The 18,886-nt window shown below is 31.2% G+C and overlaps 1 protein-coding gene across 1 annotated transcript in view; it reads right to left on the bottom strand.

Moving 5' to 3' along the window:
• The window catches only part of LOC145967537 (uncharacterized), a 147,525-nt gene that overhangs the window by 36,654 nt on the left and 91,985 nt on the right, over positions 1 to 18,886 (bottom strand). Inside the window, exon 4 of the mRNA XM_083092532.1 lies at positions 12,905 to 13,038. Coding sequence (XP_082948658.1) covers positions 12,905 to 13,038 — 134 coding nt within the window. The remainder of the gene's footprint in view (positions 1 to 12,904; positions 13,039 to 18,886) is intronic.

Raw genomic sequence — 18,886 nt, forward strand, 5'->3', positions numbered from 1 at the left:
AGTAACGAATCGTTACTTTCTTAGTAACGGTAACAGTAACGAGTTACTTTTCAAAATTAGTAACGAGTAATGGTAACGAGTTACTTTTCACGAAAAGTAACGGTAACAGTAACGCGTTACTTTTTTGGAGTAACGTTCCCAACTCTGGTTATATTGCAATATGTATGTATCTTTGAGAATCACAATTTCAATAATAAATATATACAGTGGGTGTAAAAAGTATTCGTACACTAGGAATTTTCACAAAAAATGGTTTATTTCTGTGTAACAATAAATAATAAACAAATAATTATTTGTTTATATTATAAATTCTTCTTTTCTTAATAACATTTAAAAAAAAACTCATAAATTATAACATTTTATATTTCAAAACAATAAAATAACAAAATATAGTGATTTTCGAAAGTACAAAAAGTATTCGTACACTCTAATTGTTGAATAATAGAAACAAAATTAATACTTTGTCGCGTATCCCTTAGAGTCGATCACTGCCTTCAGTCTTCTTGGCATCGAATCAATAAGATATTTTGTAACGGCAGGTGAAATTTCATCCCATTCTTGTTATAAAATTTTAATAAACTCTGCACGATTCGATGCTTGTCTTTTTCTCACTGCATTTTCAAGAATACTCCACAAATATTCAATGGGATTCAAGTCCGGTGATGGATTTGTGGGGGAGTATGTAATTGTTGGGGTACATTATATAACAGCCAATTTTTGGTATTATAGACTGTATTCGGGTCGTTGTCCTGTTAAAAGATGAATTTATTTTCGAGTCCAAGTTTTTCCGCATTGACGGCTAGATTATTTTTCAAAATGTCAATATACATTTTGTGATTCATTGTACCTTCAATAAAATGTAATTTTCCAACCCCTCCAGTACTCATACAGCCCCACACCATCACTGAACCACCGCCGTGTTTCACAGTGAGTAACAAATTATTCGGGTTTAATTCACAATTTTTTTTTCGTCACACTGTGCGTCTTCCATTCGAATCAAAAATATTAAATTTACTCTCATCTGAGAATATGACTTTACTCCAAAAATCACTATCCTTATTGACGTATTTTTTCGAATTGAAGTTGTTTTTTCCGATTAGTCTCGTTGACTCAAAATTTCTTTCTTATTACTCGACCGTGATAACCGTTCTTGCGCAACATATTCCGAACAGTACTGATTGAAACATGTATACCTCGTTTTTCCATTGTAGTCACAATCGTCGGAGCCGAAATTTTGGGATCTCTTTTGATAAGACGCACGATAAATCTTTCATCGGTCTTTGAAAGATGTGTGGTCGACCACTTCTGGGCGCATTTTTTACGGTTTTCTGTACAAAATCGATCAATAATAAATTGAATCGTTGAGCGGGCTCGACCAACAATCTTCGAAATTTGTGCGAGACTTTTACATTGATTGTGCAGCCTAATAATAATTTTTCTTTCTTCCTCGCTTCCTTTTCGACCCATTTTTACAAAAAATAAGAAACTATGAAATTTTACGTCAATACATAAGGGGGAGATGAATCAAAAAAATGTAAACAAACATACAAACTATGTTCCCTACCTAAGATCAGTTGTTGTCATTGATATCATAGTGTACGAATATTTTTTGTATTTTCGAAAATCGTTATATTTTGTTATTTTATTGTTTTGAAATATAAAATGTTATAATTTATGAGTTTTATTTTAAATGTTATTAAGAAAAGAAGAATTTATAATATAAACAAATAATTATTTGTTTATTATTTATTGTTACACAGAAATAATCCATTTTTTGAGAAAATTCCTAAAGTGTAGTGTACGAATACTTTTTACACCCACTGTATGTATATTATTAGTATTAATATCTTTTGATACCTTTTTCACACATATGTGTATACATATATGAAAGAAGCGAAGCTGCTTTATCTCTGATCATATAAAAATGTTTTTATGCATAGAAAATAAAAGATATTAAACCGTCGGGCCCTCTTTCTATGCATGGCAACATTAACTCTTTGAAGCGCGCGATGTTTACAATACGTAACTTCCTCTTTTATCTTTTTCTGTTCTTAATCTGCTTGCTGGTTTTGTTTGACTATCTTTTCTGTATTCGCTGATTATTAATAATTGTAACGTAGTTTCATTATCATTTCATACTTGCGTACACTGTAGAAGATGACAATTGTTTGTATTGTTTTAGAAACGTAAGAGTCAAAAAGTATACATCAAAAAATCTATATGGTCCGTTGCATGCACGTTAATTTATTTAAAATACACGCACACACAATGCATATCTGCATAACGATATTAAATTTACTTATTTATTATGAGTATATACACATATTTTTTTTTTTATTTCTGTAGCAGTTCAATCAAAATTCTTTAATTAAAATTAATTTATTTTGATCTATCGTACTAATATGATAATGTGATAAAATAAAATTGAATATACTACGCTACAGAAATAAAAATATATGTATATATTAAAGAATATATAAAAAAATGAGAAAGAAAAAGAGTCTTTACTATCAAAGCTTAAATAATAAAAAATAATAAACTAAAATTAATATAATTAGTAAATAACATTTTTTCTTGTCAATAATATCTTTGTATATTTTGCTTTAATTGCAAAAATGCGAGAAAGAATTAACAATATTTCTCTCCCGTTGTTAGTATAATCAAATAAAGTTTATAATTCCCAATATGATCACCATGTGTATATTGCTAACTGGGGAAATCATACAGTTGGGATTTTTAACTATTTCATCATGCTATTTCATCACTTTATATAAAGTCTTTTATCTCTTTCGGCTTTTGTAATTTATCGCATATTTTTTATAATAATCAAATCCGCAAAAAAAAAGAAGATACATACGTTTCGATTATATTGATTGCAATTATAAGGATGTATAAAATGTTCATTTATGTGTGAATATATTTATATAAAATTTAAACTAGTTAATGCCGTTCGCCAATATTTATGATATATACTGATCGTATAATTAATTGTTCTTTGAACATCTAATTTTCCTCATATTATATATATTCATAACTTGCGGTAATAAATTTTACGTAATATTTATGTTACGTACAGGCTTTTTGCCGAGACATTTACAAAATATTAATTGGTCAGTAAGCAGGCCATAAATCTCACGTTAATTATTTTCAGAGCGTATTTCATTAAAGTGTTCTATTCCATTGCTGATATAATATTACAATTATAACAGTAATAAAATTTATAGTGTTGTTTGTCAAAATAGTCAACTACACTAGACTACATTAATGAAATGGCGACACATAATATACTCTGGAATTGTTTCTGTAAACCGGAATTTCATACAACAATCTCTAGTTACAATAGGATCATACGAACGTGTGATTTGGTTTAATATGCCCAATTTTGTAACAAATTTAATTCAGGAAGGATATCATCCTATACAGGGTGTCCCATTTTAATCGATCACCCCGAATAACTTTTTTAATTTTGATTGTAGAAAAAAACGTTTCAGACAAAAGTTATATAGTTTCAAGGGGGACATGAGACGGTGCCATTAGTTTGACCTTGAAGAATCAGCTGAAAGTCACGTGAAGGTCACCTCCAACTTTTTAAATGGGACACCCTATATGCTTTTGCATATTCTTGTAGCTCATCTCGAGAGCTTTCCAAAACACTATAATTAAGTTAGTTTTCATTAAGTACTTTCCGAGTTATGAGGCTTGAAATAATTTCTTAATTTTACATAAACTGTAAAATATCTTGTAAAATATTCATTTTTCGATTATCTTATCTTAATACTTTTATGTACAAAATAATGAGAGGAATCAATTGGTGTAAAGAAAACACATAGTTATTTTTAAGAAAAAAAATGTAATTGTTAATTGCAAATTACATTTTTTTTTCGAAACAATTATGTGTTTTCTTTACATCAATTGATTCCTCTCATTATTTTGTACATAAAAGTATTTAGTTTTCCAGAAAAGAGTTTAGCATATTCTTATAATAATTTTATCCAATATCTTTATATCTAATAGATGATATGAATAAAATGAGATTGCTTTTATTTATTTAGAAATGTCTCGAAAAACATAATGTAAAAATTCTAAAATATTTTCTTATGCTAAAATATATTTGTTATTTTCACTGAAAGCTTAGAGCAAATGTTATGAAAATATAACATAAAAGAGACATTTACTGTCTGCAAAAACACATATTTCCGTAAAAACACAGTTAACTCGGTTGGGGATCTTATTCTATGCTTTAGAATATAATATAATGACATTTGCTTTTGTTCAGCTTGTGTTGTATTATATAAATATACATACAATAGAAGGATAACTACATAACGTACTGTGCTTGTATATATGCAATATCTTCGTTAAAATTAGTTTTGTCTAGCATATAATGCTCCACGAGTGCATTCAGATTCACATATACGTATACAATCCATTTTATAATTCGAAGTTACATCAAAGAATTCTCATAGATAAAAAAAGAACAGTACCGTAGATCTGGAATAGCCTCTTTGTGTAAAAATACTACTTTAAATAATACTCTAAAGGGTCCAAAAATTATTGTACTCACTTCGTTCTTGCTTCATTTTTATTCATACGACTCGTTATCTCTTCGATCATTTCAATTTTTACTACGCAAAAGAGGAAGAGAGCGCGAGCGAATGAGTAATCGTCGGCTGACAGAATAAAATGACACCAATCTCAGCATCTCAGATTCGGATAGCTTTTTGCGTGTCGGCCCCCTCTCTATAATCCAACGCCACTTGAAGATAAGAGATGCTGTCTCTCGTAAAGGAAAGAAAGAAAAAAGAGGAAAGAAGCTTTTCACGCCGGGTCAAGACTTGCAATCGTTCGTCTCGTTTGCAGCCGTAAGATCGCGGGTGTAAGCTTTCATTATCTTTCGAGTCGGTGACTCTATCGCTTCATGTCGTGATCGCGCGAGTGTGCGCGAGCTCCATATATACTTGTGTGTGCTAGCCATCACGGTCTCCATGTTATCCGAGGAGGACATCTCGAGTTTCAGGGGAGAACAAACGGCACGTCGTGTACACATCTACTGACGAACCTATAGAGATTGCGTTCTCCAGACTTAATGAATGAGCCGCTATGTGTGTGGGTGTGTGTGTGTGTGTGTGTGTGTTGTGTGTATGTGTGTGTGTGAGGAAGGGAAAGAGCAACGTTGGCAAGGTAGGAAGGAGTATGATACCGCGAGAGCAGGGGAGAAAGAAGTTGATAGCTGGGTGGAAAGTTAAGGGTAGACAGCTACTTAATTTCTTTCTTTCTGCTGTCGCATGTTATAAAATAAAATCGATGAAACGCTTCTATCATTTTAATGCCTTTACCTATTGTAATAACTGCTACCCCTTGCATATGCATATATAGTTATAAATAAATCGTGCGTGAAAATATGAATTGTTGCAGAGAGAAACTATTTCAGATCGGTTGATATTAATTCCCCCCCCATTCCTCCTTAAAAATAAAAATACCCGCGATAAGATTTAATGATTTGAGCCAGGACTCGACGTCCATGAAGGGTGAAAAGTGCAGTCTCGACAAGTTTCGAATTATTCCCATCGAGGACATCTCCGTTCATTTCCCGGTACAAAAGCTGCGAGCCTTGCGTCGGATTAGCTCCAACGCTCTTGCCTCCTCCTGCGGCGGCGTTGCGCTGCAATTTGTTTCACGGGGGAGTGGGGGCCGGGGTTTTAATCTGCATCGGATTATACCCTCAAAGAGCGATGCATTTCATTATGCCGAAGCCATGCGGGAAAGTGGACCGGTGTTTGTAGACAGTGCTGGCCGGTGAAGCCGTAGTGGAAATGAAGGACGGAAGGTCCGTCGCGGCAAATCCTTTTTCGTTATCACTTTAGACACCTGTCTATTTACCGCGGAGAATGAGAAAGTACTATTGACACATTACACTTCATGCTCACGTATAACAACGTGTTGTTTTTAATATTTAAATCAATGATTGCGTTTGAGAATGTTACTTTAACGTTTGTGTCGGACTTAAATAGCTAAATAGTTCAATATCAAATTCAAATAGCTAAATAGTTCAATATATTTTACACAATGATTATCGTCGATCTTTCCATTATATTTGAATTTCAGCGTGAATTCTGGTATTTGTGAAATTCTCTCTCTCAACTAATTCAAAGTGAAGTATTTAACGTAGAATTGATTACAGAAAATAGCATTATAACAGAATTTAATGCTATGCACACAAAAAGCATCATGATAGGAATTTATTGTTCCGCATAGTAGATATATACATAGATTTTTGACAGCTCGTACATCGTACAGTACTTTCGTGTAGACGCAGGTGTTACGTTGGAAAATGATAACAAAGTGCCGACTTTGAACGAAGCTTTTGATGCATCGTGCAGCAATTGCAAGCAGTGCATAGAGTCATGGTTTATGATGTAGTAAATTCAATGGTGTTGCACGAAGCTCGCCTCAGAAATTTTTCGTTAAATGCATACAATGTATTTTTCATCCGTATATTCGTTACATTATAAAATTTATTTGAATGTAAGAAAAGACTTGTGTGGGCTGATGAAAATAAAATAAATATATAAGTATACTTTAATGACAAAGAGAGATCGCGTAGATTTGTATTTGAAGTTTTAATACAAGTTATTCAAATTACATCTACTGTAAGTCTGCCCAGAAATCAAGCCTAGAAATAAGAAACTACCATTGTTACCTTTTAATGTTCCACCGTTTCCGCAGCACCAGCCTTATATTCAAATATATGCAAAAGTAATGTCGCGTTGGCCAACAACCAAGTCGAAAATGTGCGGTGTTAAGGCGGACGGAGACATGTTTAACGCGAGTAATCATCAGCATATGTTCCTTATATATAAGCTCTTAAAAGTCATTTAACTATATTGCCATTTATGGTAAAAAGCTTTGGTAAGAGTTACTCGTGATATGTTTTCACATATGCGTGCACGTAATCGGGCATTCATTAACTTATGATTCGTTAAGCATTTCATTGCAATTGTCGATTCAGATTTGCATTTTATGCCTTAACGCGTCGTAATTTTAAATATTTACAATTAATTTATTAAATATATTTATTATTATTTATCATTATTATTTATTATTATTTATTATTATTTTATAAATTATTTTATATGTTATAATTTATTATATATATTTATTTCTCAATAAATAATACGATATATTATGACAATATATCACTCTGCCTTGTTTATTCTCGAGAAGATTGCCCGTCAGGACAGTAATCGTGCTTTTAACGTGATTGTGTAAAATCGATATAGAAACAATGAAACCATTGTGGATATTTCTCGTGGTTCGCCGTGCGGCTTGAAGATCAGTTGGTTGGATCTTGAATAATATGATTCGCGACGTACTAAGCGATCGGTATCGCGATTGAAAAGAGCTGGCAAACTTCGCCAGCAATTTAAGATAATGTTTTCACTAGCATCACCGGAGGTTATTTCACTATGTAGTACCTCGAGTCCATCGCTCCACCTTGTTTTACAATATCTGTCGGATACCTCATGAGATTATAAAAACAACAATGTGGTCGCGCGGTTTCGAAAAGCACGAGAAAGAAAATACCCGCCGGTGTCCTGGGAAGTCGAAAGTGCACGAACAACAGTTGGCGCGAGTGCTATTTTCAGGTGACGATTTACGATTCAATAAAGTTTCTCTCCCCCGCAGCACAGCTGCGATCCCGATCTTCTTTCCCGCGGGATATGTTTCTGATTGGCAGAAGTTACTATGGGTTATAAGTTGATTAAGGATACGACGGGAAACGATGCCGAGAACTATTTGCAGATAATCTCAAACTCGGCTTCGTCACGATAAAGTTCAAAATTGTTTCCGATAAGATGCGAATATATCGCGATTTTTTTCTAATTGAACACGGTTTTTTTTTAATTTAATGATTGATGAAAAAAATGAGATGTAGCAAAAAATAAAAAAAGTATGTTATTCATATTATATGCGATATTTAAACAAACTATACATCTGCTTTGGAAAATAATCGAATAAATTGAAAATATAAATTCTAAAAGAGAATTTCTATATTTCATAATTTTAATTAAAAGATGTTTTAAAAATCATTAAAAAATTCTAAGAACTTGTTATGCAATCTTCGTAAAATCTTTTCATATTTAAATATTCTTTTCAAAATTAATTTTATGACAGCATATTAGTAGGAAATCAATTTTCCAATTTCTTTTATAAGGTGTTTTTATATTAACATCATCAGTCTCAGACATTTTATCTCAGTCGTAAATGTAAAATAAATATATTATATATGCAAATAAATATTCTATAAAGATTCAGATTTAAATTCAAAATTAAAACGTTTTGCACAGAGATCGAGAAATTATAAGGACCGAACATTAGTTCTCTTGTAAAAAAGACATACAACACATTAAAAATAAAATCACAAGAAAATAAAAAATGCAATTTACCGACCAGATATCTCAGAAAAATTGTAATTTGTCATCACTAAACTCGATAGCGCGGTTATACGTCGGACGATGCATAAAACCACAATAAATCTCAAATAATAAATCCCGCCTATACTATCCAGTAATACATGGTATTCCAATAGATTCGTGAACGTGTGAATCTCATATAGAGGCGATGCAAATAGTGTGGATGATTGCGAAAGAAGAGACAGGTGTGATCGAAATAAAGCGCGAAAGATTCATAGTCGTGAAAACATCTCAATGAAGCATTTCAGGGATGAGATCTAAGGAAAAAGAACGAAATCAATATTTGATTCTGCGAATTAACAAAATTCTGTTTGTTTTCTTAATTTAGCGTATCTATAAACTAATAACTTAACTAGACTACAGTAAAAATATATGTATAAGCCATTATGTTGTTATATTAAATGACATTATCGTTGGTAATACCTTAGCAAGGATATAAAAAGTACTCTTTTACTTCTTATACTTATTTTCTCCTTGAAATGATACAGTTTATATATCGGATGAGAAGGACTAAACAAGCCCATTCTCATCACCTCATATATGCGCACCGTGGATGAAAGATAAGCGAGGTTGCACGTGAATCAATGCCGTTTACGATACTAGGTTATGAGGTATTAAAAGACCGCATGTTGATACCACATAAGGACGCAAAATTTATATGTATCCGTAATAGCGATGACGCATAGATTAAGAATATCGAATGGTATAATATAAATGCTAAATAATGTACTGATATTGCTATAAGAGTACGTCATATACAATCACATATATTACGAATTAGAAATTCTTAAGCAATTTTAGCATGCTTAGCATTAAAATCAAAAGAAATTTATTGTACGTGATATATAAATATATTTCAATATATTTATAAATTATAAACCGGAATATTAAACCTCTTTTGCAATATGCTACATCATTTAAAAAATATAATTTATTAATTTCAACATTATTAAAGATATTCTGGTGTATATGTGTTATTAATTTTTTGAAGCATATTTAATTTATACTAATATATCCTAATAAATAATTTTGAAAATAACAATATTGAAACAACATATATTAAAATATTATATACACATATATTATTATAATTATAATATAATTATAATATAATTATTATTATAATTATAAATTGTTGTAATTTTTATTATATGTATACATGTATAAATTTAATGTACATACATTAAATGTGCTAATTATCGTACACATATTTTTATGATATCTTACATAAAAACAGAAAAACGATAAGCGTAAGAGTATATTATTTGCAATTGTTTATCTATTTAAATTCATCTAAATTTTAATTTTGAAATGTGTATTCATTGGTAGGAAATGATCTGTATCACCGTTTTATCACATTTCCATTCGTTACTAATAATGTGTCTTTTAACGTAAGTTTCCAATATTAAACATTTTATATCGCAAATATGTATTATTTATAGCAATGTATCATTACAATTATCAATAATTGATTGGCGCATTTAATGCATGTACAATGAATTTATAAATTTGTACACATAATAAATTCAAATTACAGCAATTTTGAATAAAAACATATATTATTTCTCTCTCTCTTTTTCATATTATTATTTCAAAATAAATTACTTGTTAGAATAAATTAATATAAATTAAATATACTTAAAAAATTAATAAATTATTTAGAAAATTTTAAATTAGAAAATAAAGAAAAGAGAGGAAAGAAAGAGAGAAAGAAAGAATAATCTACGAGTATGTTATATTAAAATTTTATAGTTTTTTTAGCTCTTTTTGTCTACGAAAAATTATGTTACTAAATATAAAAATAACAAAAAACAATGTGGCTCACAATCTTTTAAATTAAAAAGTTGATTCTGCAACAACTTTCAAGCGAAAAACTAGATATAATTTGTTATACGAATATTACAATTTACAAAGGTGAATTGTGTTCTTGTAAAATTTGTTAACGGTTATATCTTGAATAATAAAATAAAAAAAGCAACATTTAATTAATAAAAGAAATATATTCTGAAGTTTCACGATATTAATTAAAGAGATTTTCGACGAGTAAAGAATAAATCTTTTGAGGAGGAGATCAACTAGAGCTAGAAGTTTTTCTTGGGAGTGAACTACTTTTTCCGATGCGAGTAAACTTGTACTGGCAACGCCCTGGTCGTAAGAAACCGTTGTTTCCGCGACAAGATATCTTCCACGCTCTCAGAAACGTTCCCTGCAAATTCGACGAGTTTCTCGACAAGACGTTAGCCGTAAGAAGCTAGCAGACCGACCCGGTTGTTCCTGACCTGGGCAATTCGTTACTACCCTTCTCACTGCCCCCGTCGGCAGTGTTCCATCGTTACTCGCACTTACGTATATATGCGATACTAATTTTCCAAGTCCCATGGAGAAAGAAACTCGCGGTTGATTTTCCTCGGAATCGTATCTTCTCGGCTTTTTATTGTACTGTCATACCATGTCGGGTGAAGAATAATATCATCATAACTTTGCAGAGAAATTTACGACTCGCTATTAAGCAATCATTCCGTACGAATCGATTAAAATAAATATATTGGACGTATAAATCTTTCTAAATGTATAATAATAACAATAGAGTGAACGGTATTAGAAATTTTATATAAATTAAGATTAAAAATTCAAATAATTTGTAGTGTTCTATAAAATTATCGAATTTCTCCAATCAAACAGTTTCCTCCTTTTCTCTTCTCGTGAAAATTAATTCGACACGTTTGATATTTGATTGACGCGGAATATTCGATAATAACTCGGGCATTTCCTTAATCAGTTTAATCCGTAATTTTATGTTCTAGAAACTGCAAATATAGATACATATTATATAATACATATATGAAGGATATTTATTTTTATTAAGATATTTATTTTTATTAAATAAATAAAAAATTTTTTAATCTAATAGTAACTTTTACATAATGTAAAGTCAAAGATAAAATGGCAAAAATGTTTCTAGCATTAAAATTGCGTTATTGGAAAGGACGTGCCACATTTAGCACGGATTTCTGCTCGATCAAAGTCGGCGGCAAATTTCGGATTTCTGCGGACGATCAAGCACAGTCCGCGCTTTGCATTTAGCCGTATCGGCTAATGAGATCCCACGACGTCATCCCAGGAGATTATGGGTAATGCATCGCCGGAGGCTACGCCCGTGTAAGCGTGTTTCGCTCGGCAAAAGTTACTCGACAACATTTTTGCTGGTATCGCGCGGTTATTAGTATTTCGTTCGGTACTCCTGGCGGCTTTTGCACGGATTATCCGATTATTCAAATTCTCTTATCCCGCGGACGCGACTTGATAAAACCTCTTACTTCGGAGGCGACGGGTAAGGCTTAATCATCCGTGCTCTAATTCTGTGCAGAGGATTCATTCAATTTGGCATAAGAACTGGATTGCCCAGAAAGCAAATAGACGATACGCATATTACTGCATATTTTCGCAGAACGAAGAATTTGCTTAATCCTTTTTAAGATCTGTCAATTTGCTTCTCGCGGGGCTTGCTAACACTTTGAATAGCTCTGCAATGTTATAAAATGCCAGAATTATTTCGGACTAAATTAAGTTTTCCTAAACGTGCCCTCGTAATGGGTAAAGCTGTGCAAATTCTCCGCACATCGGTTAAAAGCTGATAATAAATGGTATCCACATTTCGAGTGTGTGATAAAGGAAAAACAGTAACGTGACGGAAACGATTCTCTTTTCCAACGGTCAGAGAAGTTTCCTACTGCAATAAACATTGGCGGTGATGATAATAGCACAGTAATGTAGATACATATATTCTGTAAATTGAAAATCGATATCGAAATCCCCCGCACTTTCAACGAGGCTTACGAGTTTCATGGGGTGGTAAAAGCAAATAGTCTTCGATTTAACAATTTTTATAAAAAGATCTATTTCAAAGCAAAAAGATATGAGGAAAACGTATTCCGATTGAATACTATAAAGCTAAAAAAGCTGCTATTGAATGGATAAAAAAAGAGAAAAAAAAAAAGAAAAAAGAGCATCCACAATTGGAAGTTTATACATTAACGTGTATACATTTCGATGATTTTACGTTTTCGTTACTTGACTAATTTTCTTCAGAACGAATCAATCGTCAATTAGCATAATACGTAATGAATATATTATCATAGCAAAAATTGATCATTTAAAAAAATTTGCACTTTTCATAAATCTATTCTTAGGTAAAATAAATTAATGGATAAAAAGTCATGTTTTTTTTCCTTTCGTTTAAAGTACTCGAGGTAGCCCGTTCAATTTTCGTTAATCTCGTGCAAATACTTTTCTTCTGGAAAGATTTAAATATACGAATGTGAGAGAAATGCATACAACTGCAAATGCAGCGTCGAAGTTCAATCTCTTTCACTAACGTTCCTTCTCTCTGATTCAACAATATGACAATCGTGTCGATAGGCATCACTTACCGGATTGTTGTTCAGCGTGAATGAGAAGTTAACCGGCGGCTTCGATGACGGTAGGCTGCAATTTGCTTTCAACATGTCTCCCGCGTCGTACCGTTCGCGTTCCGATACGATAACGGGCCTTCCGCTGGGCAGAGCTGAAACATATAATTTCGCAGGTCTCTCTTATAGTCATTGTCAACGAAATCTAAAATGTGGGGCGAATGCGGTAATCGTGCCGTTTTCCTCGAGCTTGCCACCGAACTTATCCAATATTCAAGCGCCAATGAGGAGCCCGTTATGTCGCCAGCTTTATGCGCTTCTAGCGGAGCACAATGGGGTACGTGTATTGCGTAATTCCGACGCCACCCTCAAAAGGCAGTTACGGACGCGTAACCGTGGAAAAATATTAAGCGCAGTACGTGGGATATTGATTTTGCCGGCAGTAGCGCGAATCGGGTAAACGTGGGGCGTTGTGATGCAAAGACAATAGCTCCAAACTGAAACTGTGATTAAAAGCTTGTTTGTTCGGCTGCAAAATGAAGTGTCCGTGAATAGCGCCGATCATTGCCGCCGCACAGGAGTTGAGACGAAACGGACTTGGGTGAAGTAATAAAGCAAACTTTGTATCGGAAATCCACTAATCGTCGCGATATTTCAAACACGAAATAGAATACTGGAGATAATCTAATATTCGAAAAATTCCAGATATGTAAATCAAATATCCGCGGTGGAGTAGAAATTTGCGATAGCTAATAAAACATTTATCGATATGATGGTTAAAATTGTACGTATTCTTTATTTAATATATCTTTCTTGTAACTTAAATTTATTATATAGAAATGTTATATTTAAACAATATATATAATGCATTTGTGATATCGGTTATTTTAATTTTCTTCTAATTCTATATTTACAATAGTGCGCGGCGTGCAGCCAGATGCATATTATATACATAATATTTGAATTTCGCTCGTTGCACAAATATACTTCTAGAGAAATTGGATGCGGAAAATGGATCGTCAATTTGCAAAGCACTTCAATTTTATCACTAAGCTATCAAAATCTAGAACGACGATAAAGATATTAAATGTTCACTCTATGCTTTACTCAGAAAAATTAAAAGATGTATAAATTTTACGTACTCGTATGAAAAGTATTTTTACTCGTTTGTCATTCTATATACATTGTATACAAATTATAAAGGAACTATATGTAACACATCAATTATATTAAAAAATGGTCTTGTTGGCATTTATTTAAAATGTGACAATCTAAAATAAGTTGTGAAAAGTATGCATATAACGGCTTCGACGAAAAATGTTCAGATTAAATCGTTAAATATTAAGGAAGAATTATTGCAGTTTATTTCGTCAAATGTTAATTGGAAGCAATTGTGATTCATACATTCGAACTCTATGCTCAAATTAAAATAAGCTATCAATTTAACATCATATTTAATAAGACATTTCTCGCGAACAAATATGTGATATGTTGTTATAACGAGCGATTTATGAAAAACCGAATCTCTGCATTAATTTGATCTTCGATTAATAGGATGGTTTCAATAATATCTAGCTACAAACAGATAAATTAATTGCGTTCGTTGAATGAAAATATTAAACGCAAATTTACAAACACATTTCGTATATATATTTATGTATTTAAAATTATTTGCAAATATAAATATCGTGCAAACCAAATTTGGCAAAATTACCAATAAAGTTATAATATTGCGAAAATATGGAGAACTAATTTATATTCACGTATGATGAATCAAAATTTTAAGTTATATATTCTAATCCAATTCTTTGATGACTTAATATTATTGATTTTCTTCGTTTTTCTTATTTTAATAAAATAATACTCTGATAAATATAAAAAATATCTCGAGATTTTTGATTGAGTCTTTTTTATAACGTGTTATATCATACTGTTCTCTTGATACTACTATTTGAAGTTTTCAACTATTCTCACGTTCTTAACTACAGACTTCATATATGTATACTTTATATAGTGAAGCACTTGAAGCCAACTTGGGATGAAACCGGAAGCTATTGCCAGCAAGTCAAGTGAAAGGAATAACCATCGAATCTCCTAAGCTCTGCTCGAGGCGACGATAAACCGGCGACTCGTGAAACGATAGAACGATTAATTGAATCCCAGTTATTTTGCTATATTTCATCTATAAATTATTGAGCAAGATACAGAAATTGATCAAAATATACGCTGTTTTAGCATTCCTACTTCTCGCTCTCAACACAAATATACATTAATAATTAATATTTATCAAACGTTGTTGTAAAGAAGGAAAAAAATTTTAAATAAAAATTTAAACTATTAAAAAAAAATATAATTTGAGTAAATCAATAGAAAAATTAGACTAAAAATTATTTGAGATAATATTAAATATCTTAATGTGAGTGAAACAGAGAGAAAAAGAGAGTATAATTAAAATTACATGACGTTGCATATTTTCGTGCAAAGAATTTTACATTTCCTTGTTATTAATGAAAGCTTTATTAACGTTTATTGTGTAAAATTCACAATTATGACTTGTACTTCTATCCAAACTTTTTCTAAAAATAATAAAATGAAGAATGGAACAAAAAGTAACACGAGAAACGTGTAACTGTCAGGTATCGCAAGAGAATTACGCAATAAAACTTTTACTGTAACGTAAAAGGTATCCTGTCTTATTTGCGCCAAGTTTTCTTCATCCTATATTTCAATTAGTTATACATGATATCGATTTATCATTTTGTATCAATTTTAACGGGATATCGTAAGGATACGGAAAAATGGATATAAACTAAGAAAAGAAAGATAAGATATTGAAAAAAATTCCAGTATAAATATGATTTTCCCACAAGCATGTGAAAACTGTAAGATTCGTTTATCCTATGAGAATATCCCGCGATATTATCGTAAAATATGAAATTCATATCCTGTCCGATATGCGAATAGCACTACCTTCCTATATGAAAGATTCTCCATCTGGATTTAAGTGCTGCTAATAAAGAAGACGATCTGTGGATATTATGTCTCTGCCAAAATCCTAACGAATTTCGGGTACCATCATGATGGATGAGAGATTATATGATAGAAATGAAACTCCATCACTATCACTATCACTATCGCATTGAATTCTTTGCAAATATCTATCCATCTTGTACGAAATTCATTAATCATGCAGATGAAACTGAGAATATTGAAGTTGTCTTGCAAAATAGTAATATGATATATTAATACTATGATTGTGGTAATACTATAATTGTAAGACGAAGAATAACAGAAAACACGATAATAAGTTTTCTTCGTACTGAATCTGCTAAAAAATAAACGTGATACATTTACAGCAACTCAGTGAAAAAGAGGAAACCTTTAAATATTTGACGGAGGAGCATCGGGAATAGACGAGAGTAAAAATAAAAGTTAAAGTACTACCGGAAGAAGAAGAAGAAATAGGAACGCAAGAAAGCTGGCAATGGTTATGAAACGAAGAACAAAAAGGAATTCCAACAAAGATACATACGAAAAGTTAATAAGCAGCAAAAAAAGGGTTAATAAATGCTAATCAACTTATACAAGAGTAATCTTATTTTTTCAGATTTATTATATTAATTATAATAAAATAATGAAATACGTAAACAAATATTTGAAATAAAGATGAAAAATGAGAAGCATTTTATATATTTTTAAGTATATTATATATATATATATATATTCCATATTCAAAATATAAAGTAACTTAATTTAGAAATAAAAAAATTTTTAAGAAGACATTGAGTTGCTTTCTTCTGAAACTATTGCATTGTCTACTACTTGAAATTAACATAATTGCGCAAAGGCTTTAATTTGTTATCAATGCGAAACATTTTCAAAATATCTTATATAAATTCGTCTGCATTTGATGGTTGGGATATTGAACGATATAACTGATCCTTGAATTTTGCAGATTAAAATGGCCAACGATTGCCAGAAATTTCGACAACCATCGCGCATCATTCGATCATCAATCTTCTCCGTTTATCGGAAGTCAATTTCATAGTTGGTATGATTTACTACCATATATATACATACATATATACATATTTTTAATGGTTACCTTCTATAAAGGCCTTGTAAAAAGGACTGTGTCAATTAAATGTGACGCATTTCTTCAGTCATAATAAAGATATTATATCTATGAGTATTACTTAGCGCACAAAAAAAATTTTACTACAATAATAATAAACGTTTGAATTAAATCATAATATGAATTTTAATACGTAATATTTTTATCGAGAAAATTTCTATTTTTAAAAAAAATTAAAATAATTTTTTCGGTGTTGTGATATTATTTATCATATAATAAAGTAAATTGCTAATAAATATTCTATTAAATAGTATGTGAAATCGTGAAAAAAATTACTATAAAATTGCACGCAATCAAACATTCAAATCATAATGTATTTTAATAATATGCGCATCTACGCGTGTGCGTACAAATGTATACGTAATACGCGTGTGGATGCGTATATGTATTATTTAAGTATTTAAAAAGAAGAATAAAAATGTTTCGACAATTCACAAGAATAGAGCTTAATAAGAGCTCAGGAAAACTCAGTGAATTTGTGGAAGATAATTCAAATTATTACGCATTTGTTGGTACATTGAGAGAAACGTGCTTAAGCAGAACTACAAGCGATTTTGATATAGTGTTCTATTGTCGAGCGTTATACATATTAAGATCCATTTTACATTCATGAGAATATAGAACGTAAGTACGTAGAAATTTCAAAATTAACATATATGTGCAGTCTTCTTCATAGGCAATTGCACTTGTACAAATTAAAATTATGCAATATTCTCCAAAATCTTTCTAATTTTAAATAAGGAATATTATATCTTATACAATGCACTCTGTTTTACTGTGATATTACATAATTATCATTTTATGTGAATGATTGTCAAATAATGAATCCTATTACATCTTTACTGGAAAAAATCGATTCCAAATTGGAAAAAATTTATCAAGATAAAAGTTAATTCGCTACATTTATAAGTGTATATAATAGGCGAATTAATAATGAAAGTTTCAACTTATTTATTGTGATAATATCTTTTTACGCACGCATTTCATTTCTATTATACAGGGTGTCCCATTTTAAATAACGACCTCAAATATCTCCCGAATAATACGTTTTACAGAAAAATGTTTCAGACAAAAGTTGTATGGTTTCGAGGGGGCCATAAGATGGTACCATTGGTTTGACCTTGAAGAGTCATTTGAAGGTCACGTGAAGGTCACTTCAATTTTTTTAAATGGAACACCCTATATATTTTTACACATTCTTGTAGCTCATCTCGAGAGCTTTCCAAAACACTATAATTAAGTTAGTTTTCATTAAGTACTTTCCGAGTTATGAGGCTTGAAATCATTTCTTAATTTTACATGAACCGTAAAATATCTTGTAAAATATTCATTTTTCGATTATCTTACCTTAATACTTTTATGTACAAAATAATGAGAGGAATCAATTGGTGTAAAGAAAACACATAATTGTTTCGAAAGAAAAAATGCAATTGTTAATCGCAAATTAAATTTTTTTTTCCAAACAATTATGTGTTTTCTTTACACCAATTGATTCCTCTCATTATTTTGTACATAAAAGTATTAAGGTAAGATAATCGAAAAATGAATATTTTACAAGATATTTTACGGTTCATGTAAAATTAAGAAATGATTTCAAGCCAAGGGGTGTCTCACTGTCGCAATACATGTACATTTTTCCTGGAATTACTTATGCATTACTTCGAATTACTTCGAATTATTTCGAATTACTTCGAATTACTTTGCATTACTTCGAATTACTTCGCATTACGTTGTATTATTTCGCATTTTACCGCGCTTACGTCTGAAGCAGCATCGATAGCATAGGAATGGGGATGAATGGGGGTCATTTTGGACGGTACACAGTGTCTGTATGCATGTACGGCCGTTCAGAACCATTCCCACTCACA

This window comes from Camponotus vicinus, unplaced genomic scaffold (assembly GCF_025532165.1).
Source record: "Camponotus vicinus isolate PSW18456_S1 unplaced genomic scaffold, iyCamVici1.0 SCAF_2, whole genome shotgun sequence".
Taxonomy (NCBI): Eukaryota; Metazoa; Arthropoda; class Insecta; order Hymenoptera; family Formicidae; genus Camponotus; species Camponotus vicinus.